This window comes from Trematomus bernacchii, unplaced genomic scaffold, assembly GCF_902827165.1.
Source record: "Trematomus bernacchii unplaced genomic scaffold, fTreBer1.1, whole genome shotgun sequence".
Taxonomy (NCBI): domain Eukaryota; kingdom Metazoa; phylum Chordata; class Actinopteri; order Perciformes; family Nototheniidae; genus Trematomus; species Trematomus bernacchii.
The window spans coordinates 18,201,378-18,223,695 of record NW_022987720.1 but is presented as its reverse complement, the minus strand read 5'-3'; the positions used below and the strand labels follow the sequence as shown (position 1 = coordinate 18,223,695).

At 37.5% G+C, this 22,318-nt stretch overlaps 3 protein-coding genes and 1 pseudogene across 4 annotated transcripts; 2 read left to right on the top strand and 2 right to left on the bottom strand.

Annotated features, from left to right (window-relative positions):
• Positions 1–523: 523 nt before the first annotated feature.
• LOC117493640 (immunoglobulin lambda-1 light chain-like) lies at positions 524–4,902 on the top strand. Of its 2 annotated transcripts, none has more exons than XM_034144293.1 (4): positions 524–652; positions 745–1,067; positions 3,573–3,606; positions 4,376–4,902. In XM_034144293.1, exons 1-4 carry the CDS (start codon positions 613–615, stop codon positions 4,699–4,701), a joined length of 723 nt encoding a protein of 240 aa, XP_034000184.1. In that variant the 5' UTR covers positions 524–612; the 3' UTR covers positions 4,702–4,902. The 2 variants fall into 2 exon arrangements, with proteins under 2 accessions (XP_034000184.1, XP_034000185.1); XM_034144294.1 differs by lacking the exons at positions 524–652; positions 745–1,067 and adding exons at positions 2,035–2,149; positions 2,242–2,564.
• Positions 4,903–6,354: 1,452 nt separating this feature from the next.
• On the bottom strand, positions 6,355–9,290 carry LOC117493637 (annotated as a pseudogene).
• A 4,013-nt stretch (positions 9,291–13,303) lies between these two features.
• LOC117493324 (immunoglobulin lambda-1 light chain-like) lies at positions 13,304–17,019 on the top strand. The gene is made up of 4 exons (XM_034143831.1): positions 13,304–13,426; positions 13,519–13,553; positions 15,048–15,338; positions 16,462–17,019. The coding sequence occupies exons 1-4, from the start codon at positions 13,387–13,389 to the stop codon at positions 16,816–16,818; spliced, it is 723 nt and encodes a 240-aa protein (XP_033999722.1). The 5' UTR covers positions 13,304–13,386; the 3' UTR covers positions 16,819–17,019.
• A 1,393-nt stretch (positions 17,020–18,412) lies between these two features.
• On the bottom strand, positions 18,413–21,540 carry LOC117493633 (immunoglobulin lambda-1 light chain-like). The gene is made up of 4 exons (XM_034144287.1): positions 21,384–21,540; positions 20,969–21,291; positions 19,929–19,962; positions 18,413–18,953 (listed from the first exon to the last, which is right to left on the bottom strand). The coding sequence occupies exons 1-4, from the start codon at positions 21,523–21,525 to the stop codon at positions 18,628–18,630; spliced, it is 825 nt and encodes a 274-aa protein (XP_034000178.1). The 5' UTR covers positions 21,526–21,540; the 3' UTR covers positions 18,413–18,627.
• Between the last annotated feature and the right edge of the window lie 778 nt (positions 21,541–22,318).

The window sequence follows — 22,318 nt, the reverse complement described above, 5'->3', positions numbered from 1 at the left end:
CCGTCCCAGGATGCACCTGTAGGCCTCGTCTCCTTATTTATAGCTCCATGTAAATGAAGAGGTCAAGAGTCAGCTCTGTGTAAAGTAGTGAAACTTCTCTAACTGAAATACATTGATAGTTTCATTGTTAACATTTGGTCATTCACAGTTTACTTCTAAATGTGCAGTCAGTTTAGTTTAAGATCCTGTAGCAGATGTATGTTGTTGACTTATTAAAAAAACGTTTAAAATAATACATACAACTTGAACGTATACATCCAATCTTCATTAACCAACTAAAGTCATTTATTTAAACTGTTATTTTTGTAGATTGAGTTCATGTGTCCATATCCCAACATTTGGCCTAAGCTACATAATTGTACTTCAAGATTTCAATATTAATACAATGAATGAATTAAACTATTTCCCCTCCACAAAAGATAAGTGATAAATCAATAGTGAAAACTATGCAGATTGCCCCAAAGCTCCTCCTCCTGTCAGCCACTCTCAGTTTCAGTGTTCAAGTATTAAATGGCTCCTCCAGCTCCTCCTCTCCTCATCCTCCAAACCCTCTCCTCTGTCAGCAGTGAGCTCACTTTCTTAGTTCCAAGACCCTCCTCACACACTGACACCATGCTGGGGACCCTCTGCACTCTCATCACTGCTCTAACATGTAAGGAGGCTGACTGACTGCAGCTCTGACCTCATGTTGGATTCATCAGTCTGTGTGTTTCTCTTGACTCCATGTCCTCTTGTTGTTTCCAGGTGTGAGTGGTGTGACGGTGGTGACACAGAAGCCTGTAGTGACGGTGAGGAAAGGAGAGACAGCCTCCATGGACTGTAACCTGGGGACTGTTACTAACAGTGCTGCTCGCTGGTATAAACAGATTCCTGGAGGAGTCCCTCAGTTTGTTTTATATTTTCATCACAGCTATAGCTCTCCAAGCTATGGCTCTGGCTTCTCCTCTCCAAAGTTCACATCTACTCATCAGTCTACATCAGATTATCGTTTGATCATCAGCAATGTGGAGGAAGGAGACTCAGCAGTCTATTACTGTAACACATGGGATGACTCTGCTAAAGAGTACGTATCACAGTGATTTACACCGTGACAAAAACCTCCTCACAAGAACTTCTGCTTTTTCAGTCTCTGACACATCTGATATCAGAGCCTTCTAAATCACACCCTATATGCAATAATTTGTGAAACATAATGTAATGTTCTTATTGGATTAATTTGGACAATAACAAATGAAATTACGTATGTATTTATTACCTTTCATAAACTCTTTACAAATAACATTTGTATGAATAAAGATATAATACACCAGGAAGTTAAATCTACTGAGATCCATTATATCTGACATGTTTGCATACTTTTTGGACTTAAATGCCACAGTTTCTTGCCACATCATTTCTTCCACCAATAGAAGACCTTCAGGTTTGAAAACACAAAATGTGACCATTATTAAATAAAATAAATACCCTGGTGCCAAGAGTCTCATGACTTTTACACGTCCAGCTGCAACAAAAGAGACAGGAAACTGACTACATGAATGCAGTGTCTTGAGACGCACCCCAATGTCATATAATACACAGTTTGGAGATAACATACTGTAGCTGATTTATGTTCAGCTAAAGCACACATAAAAGACAACGCTTAATTAAACTCAAATCAGGCAGAGATTTTGTATTTGTTTGAAAGTCAGTTCGTATTATTAGGTAACATGTATTTTCCTGTGGGATTATCATTTAAACATGTGAGGGTGCAAACCTTTTTCCTACGTGATAAATGGGATTGTGTGACATCAAATAAAATAGAGATTTAATCAGGATATCCATCTCACCGGAGTGAATAATACTCGAGCAAAGGACATTAACAGACTTCCAAACCCATAATCCTGACATTAACATAATGAGATTGCAGGTAAAATGCGACGCCACAACGAAAGACACATCAAAAAACATATCTTGGTTTGTAAGTGAATGAAAGCAGTGCTGAGTGTAGAGACTCCTCCTCCTGCACTTCTCCTCTCTCAGTGTGTTTATAAGCTTCAGTCTCTCTTCTCCTCTCACTCTGCTCACCTCTCAGCTGGACAGTAAGGGACGTTTACAGCACACACTGACACCATGCTGGGGACCCTCTGCACTCTCATCACTGCTCTAACATGTAAGGAGGCTGACTGACTGCAGCTCTGACCTCATGTTGGATTCATCAGTCTGTGTGTTTCTCTTGACTCCATGTCCTCTTGTTGTTTCCAGGTGTGAGTGGTGTGACGGTGGTGACACAGAAGCCTGTAGTGACGGTGAGGAAAGGAGAGACAGCCTCCATGGACTGTAACCTGGGGACTGTTACTAACTATGCTGCTCGCTGGTATAAACAGATTCCTGGAGGAGTTCCTCAGTATGTACTGAGGTTTTATCACGGCAATAGCGCTCCAGAGTATGGCTCTGGTTTCTCCTCTCCAAAGTTCACATCTACTCATCAGTCTACATCAGATTATCGTTTGATCATCAGCAATGTGGAGGAAGGAGACTCAGCAGTCTATTATTGTCACACATGGGACAGCTCTGCTGAAGAGCACGTATCACAGTGATTTACACCGTGACAAAAACCTCCTCACAAGAACTTCTGCTTTTTCAGTCTCTGACACATCTGATAACAGAGCCTTCAAACAACTCAGTGTCTCACACCATGTGCAATAACCTGTTTACAAATATTTAAAGGATTTTACCAGATTCATTTTAACATTAATTTATAAATGTATCCATACCTTTAATAAATGCTATAATAATGAAAACATGAATAAATAAATATGCCATCCAGCATCATCCATAATACCTGAAAATAATTCAGGCTTTTAAAGCCACTTTATCTTGCCAAATAATATCTTATACTTATAGAAAATGTACATAATCTGGGTTTAATACACAAGATACAGTAACAGTGACGGGACTTTAATGAGTCCTGTTTCCTGAGGCCCTGAAGAAACCTGACATACAATATTGAAAACATAAAAACATCACATTCACATCAGGAAATCTAGATGCAGACAATCAATAAACTAAATACATTTTAAATCAGTTTGTAAAATTAGGTAATATGTTTGTTTGTAGGGATTAACATTGAAACATTTGAAGATACAATCTTTTTCCATTCTGTTACGTTCACAAATAAACATGAAAGTGAAGATAAATATGAACTTATACATTGATGGTGTCGTTGATAAGATTATTAGACGATGAATTCAAACGGAGATTAAATCAGAAACTCCATCTGGTGGAAGTTAATAATACTCATGCAGAGGACATCAACAGATGGCCAAACACCGTCTGCTTAAAACATAACAAATAAATAAAAAGATTGCTCCTGTAATTATAAAAATGTTTCACATCAAAAACATAATGTAGTTTGTCTGTGAATGAAAGCAGTCCTCAAGTCCAGCAGAGGTTTGGAATATAATCAGCCTGATGAAGTGAAGGAGATGTTGACAGTGAAAGTTGCTCTCAGCAGGATGTTTCAGTTCCACTCCCCTCATCAGTGAGAGTCAGGAGGTTTTTGTACAGCCATGTATACAAACTGAATCACTGTGGTATTCGGACAAGGCACCAAGCTGATTGTGACGAGTAAGTACTTTCTAACTCTTCGTGAAACAGGATATATTTGATGTTTCTCTTATGTATGAAGAGTAATAATCATTGTTTATGTTGCTCACTGTTTTAAACATTAAGCATGTTTTTCATTAAATAACAGACTGGTTTTTAGATCTTCATGCCAAGCTGTGTGTAATTGAAGATAATGAAATGCCCACAATGTTTTACATATTTTCTACAAACATTTAAAAACAATTTGATGGTTGAGGGAATTTTACCAGATTTGAACAGTTTTAACATTTATAAAGTATACTTAATATGAAGGCTCATTAGATGTGCATTAAAGTCATTACTGAATGTGTGTAATTAGTCTTAAGTTTAAGGATCATTTTAAATACCCCTGAATAATATTGTAACTATATGGGATTGGTATTTTTCTCTCTTTGGTGGTTAGATACAAACAAAGCAGAGTTACTATTGATACTCCATCATATTTCACAATGAATTAAATTAGTATTTTACAAATGTGAATACAGGATAAGATATATAAAAGGACTTTATGAATTGATTAAAAGGATTCTGAATAAATGAAAAATATGTATTGGGTTGTGTTTGATAGATTTGTTTAAAAGGAACAGTGCTCATATTAGGTCAAGACTTATATGTTTCTCTTTTGCCAATGCTTTACTTTTTCAGATTGATTGTTATAATATAAACTCATATACTAAATGGTTCTGTTTCTGTCTTGCTTTGTATAAATGATTTGATTAGTATTTGATGGAAGCTCTCCATGTGTTTTCAGGCTCCAGCCTCCCTCCTCCTGTCCTCACAGTCTTCCCTCCGTCCAGTGCTGAGCTCCAGGCCAACAAAGCCTCTCTGGTGTGTCTGTCCAGTCAGTCTGGGCCTTTTGCAGATGTGAGCTGGTTGTCTGCTGGGAGTCCAGTGAGCAGTGGGATCTCTACCAGCACCGCTGTTCAGCAACCCGACAAGACTTTTCAAATCAGCAGCTATCTGTCCGTCCAGACGTCAGACTGGAACATGGATAAGGTTTACACATGTAAAGTGACTCAGGGCTCCCAGACTTCAGAGCAAAACATCAAGAAGTCCGAGTGTCCCGCTGAGCAATAGTAGAGGAGCACAATGACCATTTACTGTCTGCTGCTTTATTGTGTGTGCTGTTTGGTCATTACCAGCTTTACATGTGAGAGAACATGTGTCTGCAGGCTTGTGTTAAAGTTGTGACAGTTACGTGGAGGTGTTGTATCAGCTTTGCAAATGATTTAAATGTTTTTCAACATATTCAATTAAAACGCATTTCATAAAAACATTCTATTGCTTCTGTATTTTTTGTTAGTGATCATGGCAGTCAAGAATACACAGATGGTATCTTTATATCTCACTTTTAGTTAAATCTTTGTCAAGAAAATGTGCTTAAAATTCTTTCATATGGTATAAACTTCTTTAAGAATATGATTTTAAGTGTGATAAAGGATAACATAGAAAAACGTAACTAATACGTATTCTTATGATATTCAAATCAGATACAATCAGCAACTGAAAGTGAGTTTTCATCCTCTGTCAGTCAAGCATCACCTCTCTACTCCTCCGTTCCTTCCTTCCCAGGATGCACCTGCAGCCCTCCTCTTCTTTCTAATAGCTTTATGTAAATGAAGAGTTCAAGTAACAGCTTTCTGTAAAATAACAGTAAACTGCCAGTGACTGGAAACACAGACATTTGACCTTCTATGTGAATTATATACGTCTGCAGAGTATTCTTTTATACCCTTCATGGATTTCTACTGTTTAATACTTACAACATTTGTGAAAATGACCTTTTCACTAAGTTAATTTAATTCAAAGAATACCCCATCAGAAAGAGCCTCAGTGTCTGTTGTAATTCTACACTTTAGTTATATCAAGTTAGATTGTCTCATTCATTCAAAGAGCTTTTGGATTTTGAACTCAGCTTTTCTAGTTTGAGAAGGTTAAACTTACATCATGTATTCATTTTCTTCACAACTTTTTGTCACATGGACTCAACTTTCCTTAGTAAGTTATCAGTTGAACAATTTAAGAAAAGAAAAAGGCGGGAGGTTAGAGAGCTACAGAAAAAAAGATCTGCTTCCCCATTTGAGTTTAAAAAAACCTCCTCTTTAAACTGAATGCTAGGTTGAAGAGTGGATATGATCAACTTGTTATATCCTGAAGATATGTCATGTTTTAATCCGGACTAAAGTGAAGACACATGTTGATCTAAATGAGAGAACTGCATGTAGACGGGCACACACTCGCTGGCCCAGGGGACCCAATCTAAAACTACACTGACTGCACATTCAGAAGTAAACTGTGAATGACCAAATGTTAACAATGAAACTATCCATGTGTTTCAGTTAGAGAAGTTTCACTACTTTACACAGAGCTGACTCTTGACCTCTTCATTTGCATGGAGCTATAAATAAGGAGACGAGGCCTACAGGTGCATCCTGGGAAGGAAGAGAGGGAGGAGCAGAGAGGTGATGCTTGACTGACGGAGGATGAAAACTCACTTTCAGTTTCTCTTTTTTTCAGATTTCTTCTAAGATCTTAACCGGTGCAAGCAGCTTCAAAACAGCGACGTAAGGTTAATCTCTGTCTTCTGCTTTCATTACAAATAAACTTCTAATAACAATTGGGCTTTCTGAATTCTACTCAACATATTTTGATTAGTAAGAATTTGGAAAGACAGGTCTTTAATCTCAAAGTTTCAAGATTTAATGGAAAAGTATGAATAAATACAAAGACTTTTTTTTGTTCTCAGATATTTTTTTATTTGTATTTTTAATAAATCTTGCAAAAAAGAAATGCGCCATTTGCAAAGCTGATACAACACTTCCCTCTTACTGTCAACATTTATATTCCAAGCCTGCAGACACATGTTCTCTCACATGTAAAGCTGGTAATGACCAAACAGCACACACAATAAAGCAGCAGACACTAAACGGTCATTGTGCTCCTCTACTATTGCTCAGCAGGACACTCAGACTTCTTGATGTTTTGCTCTGAAGTCTGGGAGCCCTGAGTCACTTTACATGTGTAAACCTTATCCATGTTCCAGTCTGACGTCTGGACGGACAGATAGCTGCTGATTTGAAAAGTCTTGTCGGGTTGCTGAACAGCGGTGCTGGTAGAGATCCCACTGCTCACTGGACTCCCAGCAGACAACCAGCTCACATCTGCAAAAGGCCCAGACTGACTGGACAGACACACCAGAGAGGCTTTGCTGGCCTGGAGCTCAGCACTGGACGGAGGGAAGACTGTGAGGACAGGAGGGGGGAGGCTGGAGCCTGAAAACACATGGAGAGCTTCCATCAAATACTAATCAAATCATTTATACAAAGCAAGACAGAAACAGAACCATTTAGTATATGAGTTTATATTATAACAATCAATCTGAAAAAGTAAACCATGTTAAATGGGAAAAAGAGAAACATAGAAGTTATTAACTCATATGAGCACTGTTCCTTTCAAAAACAAATCTATCAAACACAAACCAATACGTTTTTTTCCTTTTTTCAGGATTAGTTTTAATCAATTCATAAAGTCACTTTATATGTCTTATCCTTTTTAAAATGTGTAATATACTAATTTAAGTCAGTGTTCGATGTGATGGTGTATCAGCAGTAACTCTGATTTTATTGTATATATATAACCACCAAAGAGAGAGAAAAGTCTAATCCCATATAGCCACAGAAATATTTGGGGATATTTAAATGTATTCCTAAACTTAAGACTAATAGTAATTAAACATTATAAACACACACTTTTATTATTGATATCACAATTAAAAAAAAAAGTCTTCAAATGAACTACAGTTTTAAGATGTTAAAATTCCCTCAACCATCGAAATATGTTTTAAATATTTGTTGAAAATATTTAAAACATTGTGAGCATTTCATTAGCTTCAATTACACACAGCTTGGCATGAAGATCTAAAAACCAGTCTGTTATTTAATGAAAAACATGCTTAATGTTTAAAACAGTGAGCAACATAAACAATGATTATTGCTCTTCATACATAAGAGAAACCTTAAATATATCCTGTTTCACGATGAGTTAGAAAGTACTTACTCGTCACAATCAGCTTGGTGCCTTGTCCGAATACCACAGTGATTCAGTTTGTATACATGGCTGTACAAAAACCTCCTGACTCTCACTGATGAGGGGAGTGGAACTGAAACATCCTGCTGAGAGCAACTTTCACTGTCAACATCTCCTTCACTTCATCAGGCTGATTATATTCCAAACCTCTGCTGGACTTGAGGACTGCTTTCATTCACAGACAAACTACATTGTGTTTTTGATGTGAAACATTTTTATAATTACAGGAGCAATCTTTTTATTTATTCGTTATGTTTTAATCAGACGGTGTTTGGCCATCTGTTGATGTCCTCTGCATGAGTATTATTAACTTCCACCAGATGGAGTTTCTGATTTAATCTACATTTTAATTCATCGTCTAATAATCTTATCAACGACACCATCAATGTATAAATTCATATTTTTCTTCGCTTTAAAGTTTATTTGTGAACGTAACAGAATGGAAAAAGATTGTACTTCAAATCTTTAAATGTTAATCCCTACAAACAAAAATGTTACCTAATTATACAAATTGATTGAAAATATATTTAGTTCATTGATTGTCTGCATCTAGATTTCCGGATGTGAATGTGATGTTACTTTTTCAATATTGTATGTCAGGTTTCTTCAGGGCCTCAGGAAACAGGACTCATTAGTGTCCTGTCACTGTTACTGTATCTTGTGTATTAAACCCAGATTATGTACATTTTCTATAAGTATAAGATATTATTTGGCAAGATAAAGTGGCTTTAAAAGCCTGAATTATTTTTCAGGTATTATGGATGATGCTGGATGGCATATTCATTTATTCATATTTTCATTATTAAAGCATTTACTAAAGGTATGGATACATTTATAAATTATTGTTAAAATGAATCTGGTCAAATCCTTTAAATGTTTTTAAACAGGTTATTGCACATGGTGAAAGGCACTGAGTTGTTTGAAGGCTCTGTTATCAGATGTGTCAGAGACTGAAAAAGCAGAAGTTCTCGTGAGGAGGTTTTTGTCACGGTGTAAATCACTGTGATACGTGCTCATTCACAGAGTCATCCCATGTGTTACAGTAATAGACTGCTGAGTCTCCCTCCTCCACATTGCTGATGATCAAACGATAATCTGATGTAGACTGATGAGTAGATGTGAACTTTGGAGAGGAGAAGCCAGAGCCATAGGTTGGAGAGCTATAGCTGTGATGAAATATAAAACAAACTGAGGGACTCCTCCAGGAATCTGTTTATACCAGCCAGCAACACTGTTAGTAACAGTCCCCAGGTTACAGTCCATGGAGGCTGTCTCTCCTTTCCTCACCGTCACTACAGGCTTCTGTGTCACCACCGTCACACCACTCACACCTGGAAACAACAAGAGGACATGGAGTCAAGAGAAACACACAGACTGATGAATCCAACATGAGGTCAGAGCTGCAGTCAGTCAGCCTCCTTACATGTTAGAGCAGTGATGAGAGTGCAGAGGGTCCCCAGCATGGTGTCAGTGTGTGAGGAGGGTCTTGGAACTAAGAAAGTGAGCTCACTGCTGACAGAGGAGAGGGTTTGGAGGATGAGGAGAGGAGGAGCTGGAGGAGCCATTTAATACTTGAACACTGAAACTGAGAGTGGCTGACAGGAGGAGGAGCTTTGGGACAATCTGCATAGTTTTCACTATTGATTTATCACTTATCTTTTGTGGAGGGGAAATAGTTTAATTCATTCATTGTATAGGATATTAAACTAACCTGACTGCACATTTAGAAGTAAACTGTGAATGACCAAATGTTAACAATGAAACTATCAATGTATTTCAGTTAGAGAAGTTTCACTACTTTACACAGAGCTGACTCTTGACCTCTTCATTTACATGGAGCTATAAATAAGGAGACGAGGCCTACAGGTGCATCCTGGGAAGGAAGAGAGGGAGGATGAAAACTCACTTTCAGTTTCTCAATTTTTCAGATTTATTCTAGGATCGTAACTATTGTAAGCAGCTAAAAACAACACATGTATGTTAGTCTCTCTGTTTTGATTCCATTAAAACATTATTTATAATAACACTTCTGATTCCTGAATTTCAATGAACATATTTAATTAATAAATATGAGGTTAAAACAGGTCTGTAATAAAAAACACAAGGTTTCATGGAAATGTATGAATTAATAAGAAAAAAAACTTGTATTCTGTGAACATTTCAGACAGTTTGATGCTGGAGTGCATATTTATTTATTCATGTTTTCACTATTAAATGTATTAAAGTTATGGATACATTTCAGCAATTATTGTTCAAATAAAATCATTTAGACGCTTTTAAACCTATTATTCTTAACATGCAGAGCTCAGAAATGGAAGCAGGAAACCTCACGTTGGGACTCTAAAGGTCAGGAAAAATCTGTGGATATTTCAGTTTTCCTCAATTTGTGAATCCTAAATAAAGTGTTGTTAAAAAAAAAGAAAACCACTCAAATTAATATTCTGTTTGGAAAGATCAGGATGAATATCATCTCCTCCTCTACATTTCTGTCTTCATCAGGACACACCAACAGCAAGACTTGCTCCAATTTGACCCAGGTACTGGACAACTGGAAATATGCCATTTTAACCCAAGTGAAAGATCTGCTGATCAATGACCACGCTTCAGTCCTGCCTGAATACAACAGGTGGGTCACAACGGCTTCTCACTTTAAATTGTATTGCTGGTATGCTCAGACAAGATCAAGAAGAGAACATGTTGAGTAAGAGTGAGAATAACAACAGTCAGTGATGTCAGTGTGCTTTTAATGGTTTGCAATTTAGTGTAATAATAAATTATATAACTTGCTTTGCTCTGCGCATGACAACTGAACTATCAGAGCAAGTAAGTGATCCCATCCACACAAAGCCAACTCAACTTTGTAAATGACCTCACTATGGAGAATGTGCCAATGGGAAATGTTTCAGATGAACATGTTCTGTGTATTGTGTAATATTGTGTTCTGATAAGTTCAGCGTTTTGGCTCTGGGACATGATACTAACAACTAGTAACGGACATTCCTCATCAACCATATCAGATGCAGTGCTTACTGCACGTGTCCTTTCCTAAACTATATTTTCAGATTCTTTAAAAGGGACTTCCGTTCTTTATGTCTGCTATCCTGATGTTTCTGCATGTGGTGGGGCTGCTCCTGCTTAACAACATGTTGTTACTTTATGTTCATGAGCTCTTGTCTTGGTTATGTATTGCAAGTAAACAATGTTCCTATTTCATGTCAGCTCATGAAAACATTGCCAAAGCTCATTCAAATAATGAAACCATTTGCTCTCTTGTACTTTCCTAAATGCCTCTACATGTGTCCAGGATCCAGCCTCTGTCCGAGGCCCTGGGAGACCTCTACAGGCAGTTCAACTCTCTGAAAGACGAGCTGGGTAGACTCACCTCAAAGTTTGACAGTGTGGAGGGTTTTGTGGACGACCTCAAGCAGGGCAGGTTTGCTCTGCCTCAGCGTCCCGTACAGAGGGTTCCCCCCGGTGTCGGACTGAGATCTCCACTGCGAGCACAGAGGAGGCCTCCTTACAGGGGGACGGTCCAGGAGCCCACCCTTTTCAGAGCGAGGAGAAGAGGGCCACAGAGACCTTAGACCCTTCAGTGTGGATGTTTCACAATAATTCATATATTTTATATATTCCTCACATAAGGAGATTATAAGTTTGTATAATATAAAGTCTTGCTCTTGTGATGTATGTGTAGAAAAAAGATTTTTAAATTAATTAAATGTATCCTTTCCCGACAAAGTCACTTTTAACCACAAGATGGCAGCATTCACTCACATTATATCAGCTGTCATTATTGTATTAATAACTGGACATAAAGAACATGATGCCTAGAAATGTAATCTAAAGTTGTGATATAATACTGTATAATCGTGTACGAATAATTATTTGATTATGATTGTTTGTATTTACCCACATCATTATTAAAATAGATTAATTTGCAACATGTATTGACTTGACTTGATACATTGTAAAAGGACATAAAGGACTTATTTAGCATTTACATTTTTCTCTTTGACTCTAGTTGTATAAAGCATTGTGTCATGTCTTCACACTCACAGTCCAGTGTTGTGGAAGTTGCCATGCAAGATGCCATCCCAACATCTGGAAATCATTTGTTCTTTATCAGTTTTAAGGCCACATGTTGCGCTGAAGAGATGTGTGCCGGGGTCGTGTCAGCTGTAGCCAATATAAAGTTCCTGAAAGTTAGGCCATATGGCTTTGATTTGTTTTCCTCTCTGTAGTAGCCTGTTTATCCTACCTATTCTAAAATGAGTTCTAAATGGACCAAAGTATAATCAAGATTCAAGGTTATTTCTGACAAGATGATGACCTTTGAAGAGCAAAACAGTTCCTCTGTTCATCGTTACTTTGAACTTCTCTTTTCAAAGGCAGTGTTGAAAATATTAAGTTCAGGTATTTTTTACATCATTTAGATTTCAGTCAGACAACTCACATGTTCTTAATATGTTTATTATAAGCAGCATATAGTTTGAGTTTGGCGTCCAGGCTCGGGCCTCATCACTCCACAGATTTACCAAGAACATTGAGTGATGATTAGATAACTATCCCCCGAACCTACAGGTGGAAGCTGGGGTGGAGCTGGGGTGGTGGTGGGGCAGGCAAGCAGCAGCAACATGAAACACAGCAGCAGGAACATGAACGCAGCAATAGCAAGTGAACACAGCAGCAGCAGCATAGCGAGGCAGAGGCAGGAAGACCTGGCAGCTTAAATAGAGCGGCATGTTTAGGAGAATGTGTTTGGTTGGTTGTAAGAGGGACGAGGTGCGTCACGTGTTAATGTATCATTGGTGCTCGAGTTGACTGCCTGAACTAGCTCGCAGGCTTAGCCCCATTTGTCTTTTATTTTGGATGCTGCAAGAATGTACAGATGAACACTGAGAGCTAATTACAATCCATTATGAAGATTTCATAACAAAACCTCTAGTTTTAGCCAGACTGTTTTCTTTTGAATTAAAAAGGTAACTTAATGCAAAACTTTACGGATCTAATCAAAATCAGCTACTGAGTTTTCATGCTCCGTCAGTCAAGCATCACCTCTCTACTCCTCCCTCTCTCTCCCAGGATGCACCTGTAGGCCTCGTCTCCTTATTTATAGCTCCATGTAAATGAAGAGGTCAAGTGTCAGCTCTGTGTAAAGTAGTGAAACTTCTCTAACTGAAATACATTGATAGTTTCATTGTTAACATTTGGTCATTCACAGTTTACTTCTAAATGTGCAGTTTAAGATCCTGTAGCAGATGTATGTTGTTGACTCATTATAAAAACGTTTAAAATAATACATACAACTTGAACGTATAAATCCCATTTTGATATACCAACTAAAGTCATTTATTTAAACTGTTATTTTTGTAGATTGAGTTCATGTGTCCATATCCCAACATTTGGCCTAAGCTACATCATTGTACTTCAAGATTTCAATATTAATGAAATGTATGAATTAAACTATTTCCCCTCCACAAAAGATAAGTGATAAATCAATAGTGAAAACTATGCAGATTGTCCCAAAGCTCCTCCTCCTGTCAGCCACTCTCAGTTTCAGTGTTAAAGTATTAAATGGCTCCTCCAGCTCCTCCTCTCCTCATCCTCCAAACCCTCTCCTCTGTCAGCAGTGAGCTCACTTTCTTAGTTCCAAGACCCTCCTCACACACTGACACCATGCTGGGGACCCTCTGCACTCTCATCACTGCTCTAACATGTAAGGAGGCTGACTGACTGCAGCTCTGACCTCATGTTGGATTCATCAGTCTGTGTGTTTCTCTTGACTCCATGTCCTCTTGTTGTTTCCAGGTGTGAGTGGTGTGACGGTGGTGACACAGAAGCCTGTAGTGACGGTGAGGAAAGGAGAGACAGCCTCCATGGACTGTAACCTGGGGACTGTTACTGGCACTGGTGCTAAATGGTATAAACAGATTCCTGGAGGAGTCCCTCAGTTTGTTTTATATTTTTATCGAGTCAATAGCGCTCCAACCTATGGCTCTGGCTTCTCCTCTCCAAAGTTCACATCTACTCATCAGTCTACATCAGATTATCGTTTGATCATCAGCAATGTGGAGGAAGGAGACTCAGCAGTCTATTACTGTACAACATGGGACACCTCTGCTAAAGAGGAGGTATCACAGTGATTTACACCGTGACAAAAACCTCCTCACAAGAACTTCTGCTTTTTCAGTCTCTGACACATCTGATAACAGAGCCTTCTAAATCACACCCTATATGCAATAATTTGTTAAAAATAATGTAATGCTCTTATTGGATTAATTTGCACAATAACAAATGAAATTACGTATGTATTTGTTACCTTTCATAAACTCTTTACAAATAACATTTGTATGAATAAAGATATAATTCACCAGGAAGTTAAATCTACTGAGATCCATTATATCTGACATGTTTGCATACTTTTTGGACTTAAATGCCACCGTTTCTTGCCACATCATTTCTTCCACAAATAGAAAACCTTCAGGTTTGAAAACACATAATGTGACCATTATTAAATAAAATAAATACCCTGGTGCCAAGAGTCTCATGACTTTTACACGTCCAGCTGCAACAAAAGAGACAGGAAACTGACTACATGAATGCAGTGTCTTGAGACGCACCCCAATGTCATATAATACACAGTTTGGAGATAACATACTGTAGCTGATTTATGTTCAGCTAAAGCACACATAAAAGACAACGCTTAATTAAACTCAAATCAGGCAGAGATTTTGTATTTGTTTGAAAGTCAGTTCGTATTATTAGGTAACATGTATTTTCCTGTGGGATTATCATTTAAACATGTGAGGGTGCAAACCTTTTTCCTACGTGATAAATGGGATTGTGTGACATCAAATAAAATAGAGATTTAATCAGGATATCCATCTCACCGGAGTGAATAATACTCGAGCAAAGGACATTAACAGACTTCCAAACCCATAATCCTGACATTAACATAATGAGATTGCAGGTAAAATGCGACGCCACAACGAAAGTCACATCAAAAAACATATCTTGGTTTGAAAGTGAATGAAAGCAGTGCTGAGTGTAGAAACTCCTCCTCCTGCACTTCTCCTCTCTCAGTGTGTTTATAAGCTTCAGTCTCTCTTCTCCTCTCACTCTGCTCACCTCTCAGCTGGACAGTAAGGGACGTTTACAGCACACACTGACACCATGCTGGGGACCCTCTGCACTCTCATCACTGCTCTAACATGTAAGGAGGCTGACTGACTGCAGCTCTGACCTCATGTTGGATTCATCAGTCCGTGTGTTTCTCTTGACTCCATGTCCTCTTGTTGTTTCCAGGTGTGAGTGGTGTGACGGTGGTGACACAGAAGCCTGTAGTGACGGTGAGGAAAGGAGAGACAGCCTCCATGGACTGTAACCTGGGGACTGTTACTAACGGTGCTGCTCGCTGGTATAAACAGATTCCTGGAGGAGTTCCTCAGTATGTACTGAAGTTTTATCACAGCAATAGCTCTCCAACCTATGGCTCTGGCTTCTCCTCTCCAAAGTTCACATCTACTCATCAGTTAAACACAGATTATCGTTTGATCATCAATAATGTGGAGGAGGGAGACTCAGCAGTCTATTACTGTACAACATGGGATGACTCTGCTAAAGAGTACGTATCACAGTGATTTACACCGTGACAAAAACCTCCTCACAAGAACTTCTGCTTTTTCAGTCTCTGACACATCTGATAACAGAGCCTTCAAATAACTCAGTGTCTTTCACCATGTGCAATAACCTGTTTAAAAATATTTTAGAATTTTACCAGATTCATTTTAACATTAATTTATAAATCTATCCATACCTTTAATAAATGCTATAATAATGAGAATATGAATACATAAATATGCCATCCAGCATCATCCATAATACCTGAAACTAATTCAGGCTTTTAAAGCCACTTTATCTTGCCAAATAATATCTTATAATTATAGAAAATGTACATAATCTGGGTTTAATACACAAGATACAGTAACAGTGACGGGACTTTAATGAGTCCTGTTTCCTGAGGCCCTGAAGAAACCTGACATACAATATTGAAAACATAAAAACATCACATTCTCATCAGGTCATCTAGATGCAGACAATCAATAAACTAAATACATTTTAAATCAGTTTGTAAAATTAGGTAAAATGTTTGTTTGTAGGGATTAACATTGAAACATTTAAAGATACAATATTTTTCCATTCTGTTACGTTCACAAATAAACTTTAAAGTGAAGATAAATATGAATTTATACATTGATGGTGTCGTTGATAAGATTATTTGACGATGAATTAAAATGGAGATTATATCCCAAACTCCATCTGGTGGAAGTTAATAATACTCATGCAGAGGACATCAACAGATAGCCAAACACCGTCTGCTTAAAACATAACAAATAAATAAAAGAATTGCTCCTGTAATTATTAAAATGTTCACATCAAAAACAGAATGTAGTTTGTCTGTGAATGAAAGCAGTCCTCAAGTCCAGCAGAGGTTTGGAATATAATCAGCCTGATGAAGTGAAGGAGATGTTGACAGTGAAAGTTGCTCTCAGCAGGATGTATTGGAAAAAAACGTATTGGTTTGTGTTTGATAGATTTGTTTTTGAAAGGAACAGTGCTCATATGAGTTAATAACTTCTATGTTTCTCGCCAATTTAACATGGTTTACTTTTTCAGATTGATTGTTATAATATAAACTCATATACTAAATGGTTCTGTTTCTGTAATGCTTTGTATAAATGATTTGATTAGTATTTGATGGAAGCTCTCCATGTGTTTTCAGGCTCCAGCCTCCCTCCTCCTGTCCTCACAGTCTTCCCTCCGTCCAGTGCTGAGCTCCAGGCCAACAAAGCCTCTCTGGTGTGTCTGTCCAGTCAGTCTGGGCCTTTTGCAGATGTGAGCTGGTTGTCTGCTGGGAGTCCAGTGAGCAGTGGGATCTCTACCAGCACCGCTGTTCAGCAACCCGACAAGACTTTTCAAATCAGCAGCTACCTGTCCGTCCAGACGTCAGACTGGAACATGGATAAGGTTTACACATGTAAAGTGACTCAGGGCTCCCAGACTTCAGAGCAAAACATCAAGAAGTCCGAGTGTCCCGCTGAGCAATAGTAGAGGAGCACAATGACCGTTTAGTGTCTGCTGCTTTATTGTGTGTGCTGTTTGGTCATTACCAGCTTTACATGTGAGAGAACATGTGTCTGCAGGCTTGTGTTAAAGTTGTGACAGTTACGTGGAGGTGTTGTATCAGCTTTGCAAATGATTTAAATGTTTTTCAACATATTCAATTAAAACGCATTTCATAAAAACATTCTATTGCTTCTGTATTTTTTGTTAGTGATCATGGCAGTCAAGAATACACAGATGGTATCTTTAGATCTCACTTTTAGTTAAATCTTTGTCAAGAAAATGTGCTTAAAATTATTTCATATGGTGGATCAAATAGAGAAAAACGTGACTAATACGTATTCTTATGATATTCAAATCAGATACAATCAGCAACTGAAAGTGAGTTTTCATCCTCTGTCAGTCAAGCATCACCTCTCTACTCCTCCGTGCCTTCCTTCCCAGGATGCACCTGCACCCCTCATCTTCTTTCTAATAGCTTTATGTAAATGAAGAGTTCAAGTAACAGCTTTCTGTAAAATAACAGTAAACTGCCAGTGACTGGAAACACAGACATTTGACCTTCTATGTGAATTATATACGTCTGCAGAGTATTCTTTTATATCCTTCATGGATTTCTACTGTTTAATACTTACAACATTTGTGAAAATGACCTTTTCACAAAGTTAATTTAATTAAAGGAATACCCCATCAGAAAGAGCCTCAGTGTCTGTTGTAATTCTACACTTTAGTTATATCAAGTTAGATTGTCTCATTCATTCAAAGAGCTTTTGGATTTTGAACTCAGCTTTTCTAGTTTGAGAAGGTTAAACTTACATCATGTATTCATTTTCTTCACAACTTGAACATTTTCTCACATGGACTCAACTTGCCTGAGTAAGTTATCAGTTGAACAATTTAAGAAAATAAAAAGATCTGCTTCCCCATTTGAGTTTAAAAAAAACCTCCTCTTCAAACTGAATGCTAGGTTGAAGAGTGGATATGATCAACTTGTTATATCCTGAAGATATGTCATGTTTTAATCCGGACTAAAGTAAAGACACATGTTGATCTAAATGAGAGAGCTGCATGTAGACGGGCACACACTCGCTGGCCCAGGGGACCCAATCTAAAACTACACTGACTGCCCATTCAGAAGTAAACTGTGAATGACCAAATGTTAACAATGAAACTATCAATGTATTTCAGTTAGAGAAGTTTCACTACTTTACACAGAGCTGACTCTTGACCTCTTCATTTACATGGAGCTATAAATAAGGAGACGAGGCCTACAGGTGCATCCTGGGAAGGAAGAGAGGGAGGAGCAGAGAGGTGATGCTTGACTAACGGAGCATGAAAACTCAGTTTCAGTTTCCCTTTTTTTCAGATTTCTTCTAAGATCTTAACCGGTGCAAGCAGCTTCAAAACAGCGACGTAATGTTAATCTCTGTCTTCTGCTTTCATTACAAATAAACTTCTAATAACAATTGGGCTTTCTGAATTCCACTAAACATATTTTGATTAGTAAGAATTTGGAAAGACAGTTCTTTAATCTCAAAGTTTCAAGATTTAATGGAAAAGTATGAATAAATACAAAGACTTTTTTTGTTCTCAGATATTTTTTTATTTGTATTTTTAATAAATCTTGCAAAAAAGAAATGCGCCATTTGCAAAGCTGATACAACACTTCCCTCTTACTGTCAACATTTGTATCACAAGCCTGCAGACACATGTTCTCTCACATGTAAAGCTGGTAATGACCAAACAGCACACACAATAAAGCAGCAGACACTAAACGGTCATTGTGCTCCTCTACTATTGCTCAGCGGGACACTCGGACTTCTTGATGTTTTGCTCTGAAGTCTGGGAGCCCTGAGTCACTTTACATGTGTAAACCTTATCCATGTTCCAGTCTGACGTCTGGACGGACAGATAGCTGCTGATTTGAAAAGTCTTGTCGGGTTGCTGAACAGCGGTGCTGGTAGAGATCCCACTGCTCACTGGACTCCCAGCAGACAACCAGCTCACATCTGCAAAAGGCCCAGACTGACTGGACAGACACACCAGAGAGGCTTTGTTGGCCTGGAGCTCAGCACTGGACGGAGGGAAGACTGTGAGGACAGGAGGAGGGAGGCTGGAGCCTGAAAACACATGGAGAGCTTCCATCAAATACTAATCAAATCATTTATACAAAGCAAGACAGAAACAGAACCATTTAGTATATGAGTTTATATTATAACAATCAATCTGAAAAAGTAAAGCATGTTAAATTGGCAAAAGAGAAACATAGAAGTTATTAACTCATATGAGCACTGTTCCTTTCAAAAACAAATCTATCAAACACAAACCAATACGTTTTTTTCCTTTTTTCAGGATTATTTTAATCAATTCATAAAGTCACTTTATATGACTTATCCTTTTTAAAATGTGTAATATACTAATTTAAGTCAGTGTTCGATGTGATGGTGTATCAGCAGTAACTCTGATGTTATTGTATATATATAACCACCAAAGAGAGAGAAAATTCTAATCCCATATAGCCACAGAAATATTTAGGGATATTTAAATGTATTCCTAAATTTAAGACTAATAGTAATTAAACATTATAAACACACACTTTTAGTATTGATATCACAATAAAAAAAAAGTCTTCAAATGAAATACAGTTTTAAGATGTTAAAATTCCCTCAACCATCAACATATGTTTAAAATATTTGTTGAAAATATTTAAAACATTGTGAGCATTTCAGATTGTTAGCTTCAAACACACAGCTTGGCATGAAGATCAAAAACTAATCTGCTTTTGAATGAAAAACATGATTAATGTTTTAAACACTTATCAACACAAAGGTTGCTGTTTCTAAATACAGAAACTTAAAATATATCCTGTGAGTTAGATGAGTAAAATATTTGTTGAAAATATTTAAAACATTGTGAGCATTTCATTAGCTTCAGTTACACAGCTTGGCTTGAAGATCTAAAAACCAGTCTGTTATTTAATGAAAAACATGCTTAATGTTTAAAACAGTGAGCAACATAAACAATGATTATTGCTCTTCATACATAAGAGAAACATCAAATATATCCTGTTCTAAGAAGAGTTAGAAAGTACTTACTTGTCACAATCAGCTTGGTGCCTTGTCCGAATACCACAGTGATTCAGTTTGTATACATGGCTGTACAAAAACCTCCTGACTCTCACTGATGAGGGGAGTGGAACTGAAACATCCTGCTGAGAGCAACTTTCACTGTCAACATCTCCTTCACTTCATCAGGCTGATTATATTCCAAACCTCTGCTGGACTTGAGGACTGCTTTCATTCACAGACAAACTACATTCTGTTTTTGATGTGAAACTTTTTTATAATTACAGGAGCAATCTTTTTATTTATTTGTTATGTTTTAAGCAGACGGTGTTTGGCCATCTGTTGATGTCCTCTGCATGAGTATTATTAACTTCCACCAGATGGAGTTTCTGATTTAATCTCCATTTTAATTCATCGTCTAATAATCATATAAACCACACCATCAATGTATAAGTTCATATTTATCTTCGCTTTAAAGTTTATTTGTGATCGTAACAGAATGGAAAAAGATTGTATCTTCAAATGTTTCAATGTTAATCCCTACAAACAAAAATGTTACCTAATTATACAAACTGATTTAAAATGTATTGAGTTTATTGATTGTCTGCATCTAGATGACCTAATGTGAATGTGATATTACTTTTTCAATATTGTATGTCAGGTTTCTTCAGGGCCTCAGGAAACAGGACTCATTAAAGTCCCGTCACTGTTACTGTGTCTTGTGTATTAAACACAGATTATGTACATTTTCTATAAGTATAAGATATTATTTGGCAAGATGAAGTGGCTTTAAAAGCCTGAATTATTTTTCAGGTATTATGGATGATGCTGGATGGCATATTCATTTATTCATATTTTCATTATTAAAGCATTTACTAAAGGTATGGATACATTTATAAATTATTGTTAAAATGAATCTGGTAAAATCCTTTAAATGTTTTTAAACAGGTTATTGCACATGGTGTGAGACACTGAGTTGTTTGAAGGCTCTGTTATCAGATGTGTCAGAGACTGAAAAAGCAGAAGTTCTTGTGAGGAGGTTTTTGTCACGGTGTAAATCACTGTGATACGTGCTCTTTAGCAGAGCCATCCCATGTGTGACAGTAATAGACTGCTGAGTCTCCCTCCTCCACATTGCTGATGATCAAACGATAATCTGATGTAGACTGATGAGTAGATGTGAACTTTGGAGCGGAGAAGCCAGAGCCATAGGTTGGAGCACTATGGCTGTGATAAAAATATAAAACAAACTGAGGCACTCCTCCAGGAATCTGTTTATACCAGCGAGCATAAGTGTTAGTAACAGTCCCCAGGTTACAGTCCATGGAGGCTGTCTCTCCTTTCCTCACCGTCACTACAGGCTTCTGTGTCACCACCGTCACACCACTCACACCTGGAAACAACAAGAGGACATGGAGTCAAGAGAATCACACAGACTGATGAATCCAACATGAGGTCAGAGCTGCAGTCAGTCAGCCTCCTTACATGTTAGAGCAGTGATGAGAGTGCAGAGGGTCCCCAGCATGGTGTCAGTGTGTGAGGAGGGTCTTGGAACTAAGAAAGTGAGCTCACTGCTGACAGAGGAGAGGGTTTGGAGGATGAGGAGAGGAGGAGCTGGAGGAGCCATTTAATACTTGAACACTGAAACTGAGAGTGGCTGACAGGAGGAGGAGCTTTGGGACAATCTGCATAGTTTTCACTATTGATTTATCACTTATCTTTTGTGGAGGGGAAATAGTTTAATTCATTCTTTGTATAGGATATTAAACTAACCTGACCCCACATTTAGAAGTAAACTGTGAATGACCAAATGTTAACAATGAAACTATCAATGTATTTCAGTTAGAGAAGTTTCACTACTTTACACAGAGCTGACTCTTGACCTCTTCATTTACATGGAGCTATAAATAAGGAGACGAGGCCTACAGGTGCATTCTGGGAAGGAAGAGAGGGAGGAGGAAAACTCACTTTCTGTTTCTCAATTTTTCAGATTTATTCTAGTATCGTAACTATTGTAAGCAGCTAAAAACAACACATGTATGTTAGTCTCTCTGTTTTGATTCCATTAAAACATTATTTATAATAACACTTCTGATTCCTGAATTTCAATGAACATATTTAATTAATAAATATGAGGTTAAAACAGGTCTGTAATAAAAAACACAAGGTTTCATGGAAATGTATGAATCAATAAGAAAAAAAACTTGTATTCTGTGAACATTTCAGACAGTTTGATGCTGGAGTGCATATTTATTTATTCATGTTTTCACTATTAAATGTATTAAAGTTATGGATATATTTCATTAACTATTGTTCAGATACAATAATTTAGACGCTTTAAAAAAATTATTGCCCATACTGTGGGACACTGAGTCGCTAGATGGCTCTAAAGAGTGAACAAAGCAGAAATACTTGCATTG

Coding starts and splice junctions, on each gene's coding strand:
- LOC117493633 (XM_034144287.1), bottom strand. CDS start 21,525: ATGGCTCCTCCAGCTCCTCCTCTCCTCATCCTCCAAACCCTCTCCTCT. Junction 21,292..21,383: donor TCTCATCACTGCTCTAACAT/GTAAGGAGGCTG, acceptor TGTTGTTTCCAG/GTGTGAGTGGTGTGACGGTG. Junction 18,954..19,928: donor CACCAAGCTGATTGTGACAA/GTAAGTACTTTC, acceptor ATGTGTTTTCAG/GCTCCAGCCTCCCTCCTCCT.
- LOC117493640 (XM_034144293.1), top strand. CDS start 613: ATGCTGGGGACCCTCTGCACTCTCATCACTGCTCTAACAT. Junction 1,068..3,572: donor ATGACTCTGCTAAAGAGTAC/GTATCACAGTGA, acceptor TGAATCACTGTG/GTATTCGGACAAGGCACCAA. Junction 3,607..4,375: donor CACCAAGCTGATTGTGACGA/GTAAGTACTTTC, acceptor ATGTGTTTTCAG/GCTCCAGCCTCCCTCCTCCT.
- LOC117493324 (XM_034143831.1), top strand. CDS start 13,387: ATGCTGGGGACCCTCTGCACTCTCATCACTGCTCTAACAT. Junction 13,554..15,047: donor CGGTGGTGACACAGAAGCCT/GTAGTGACGGTG, acceptor GTGACACAGAAG/CCTGTAGTGACGGTGAGGAA. Junction 15,339..16,461: donor ATGACTCTGCTAAAGAGTAC/GTATCACAGTGA, acceptor TGATTTGATTAG/TATTTGATGGAAGCTCTCCA.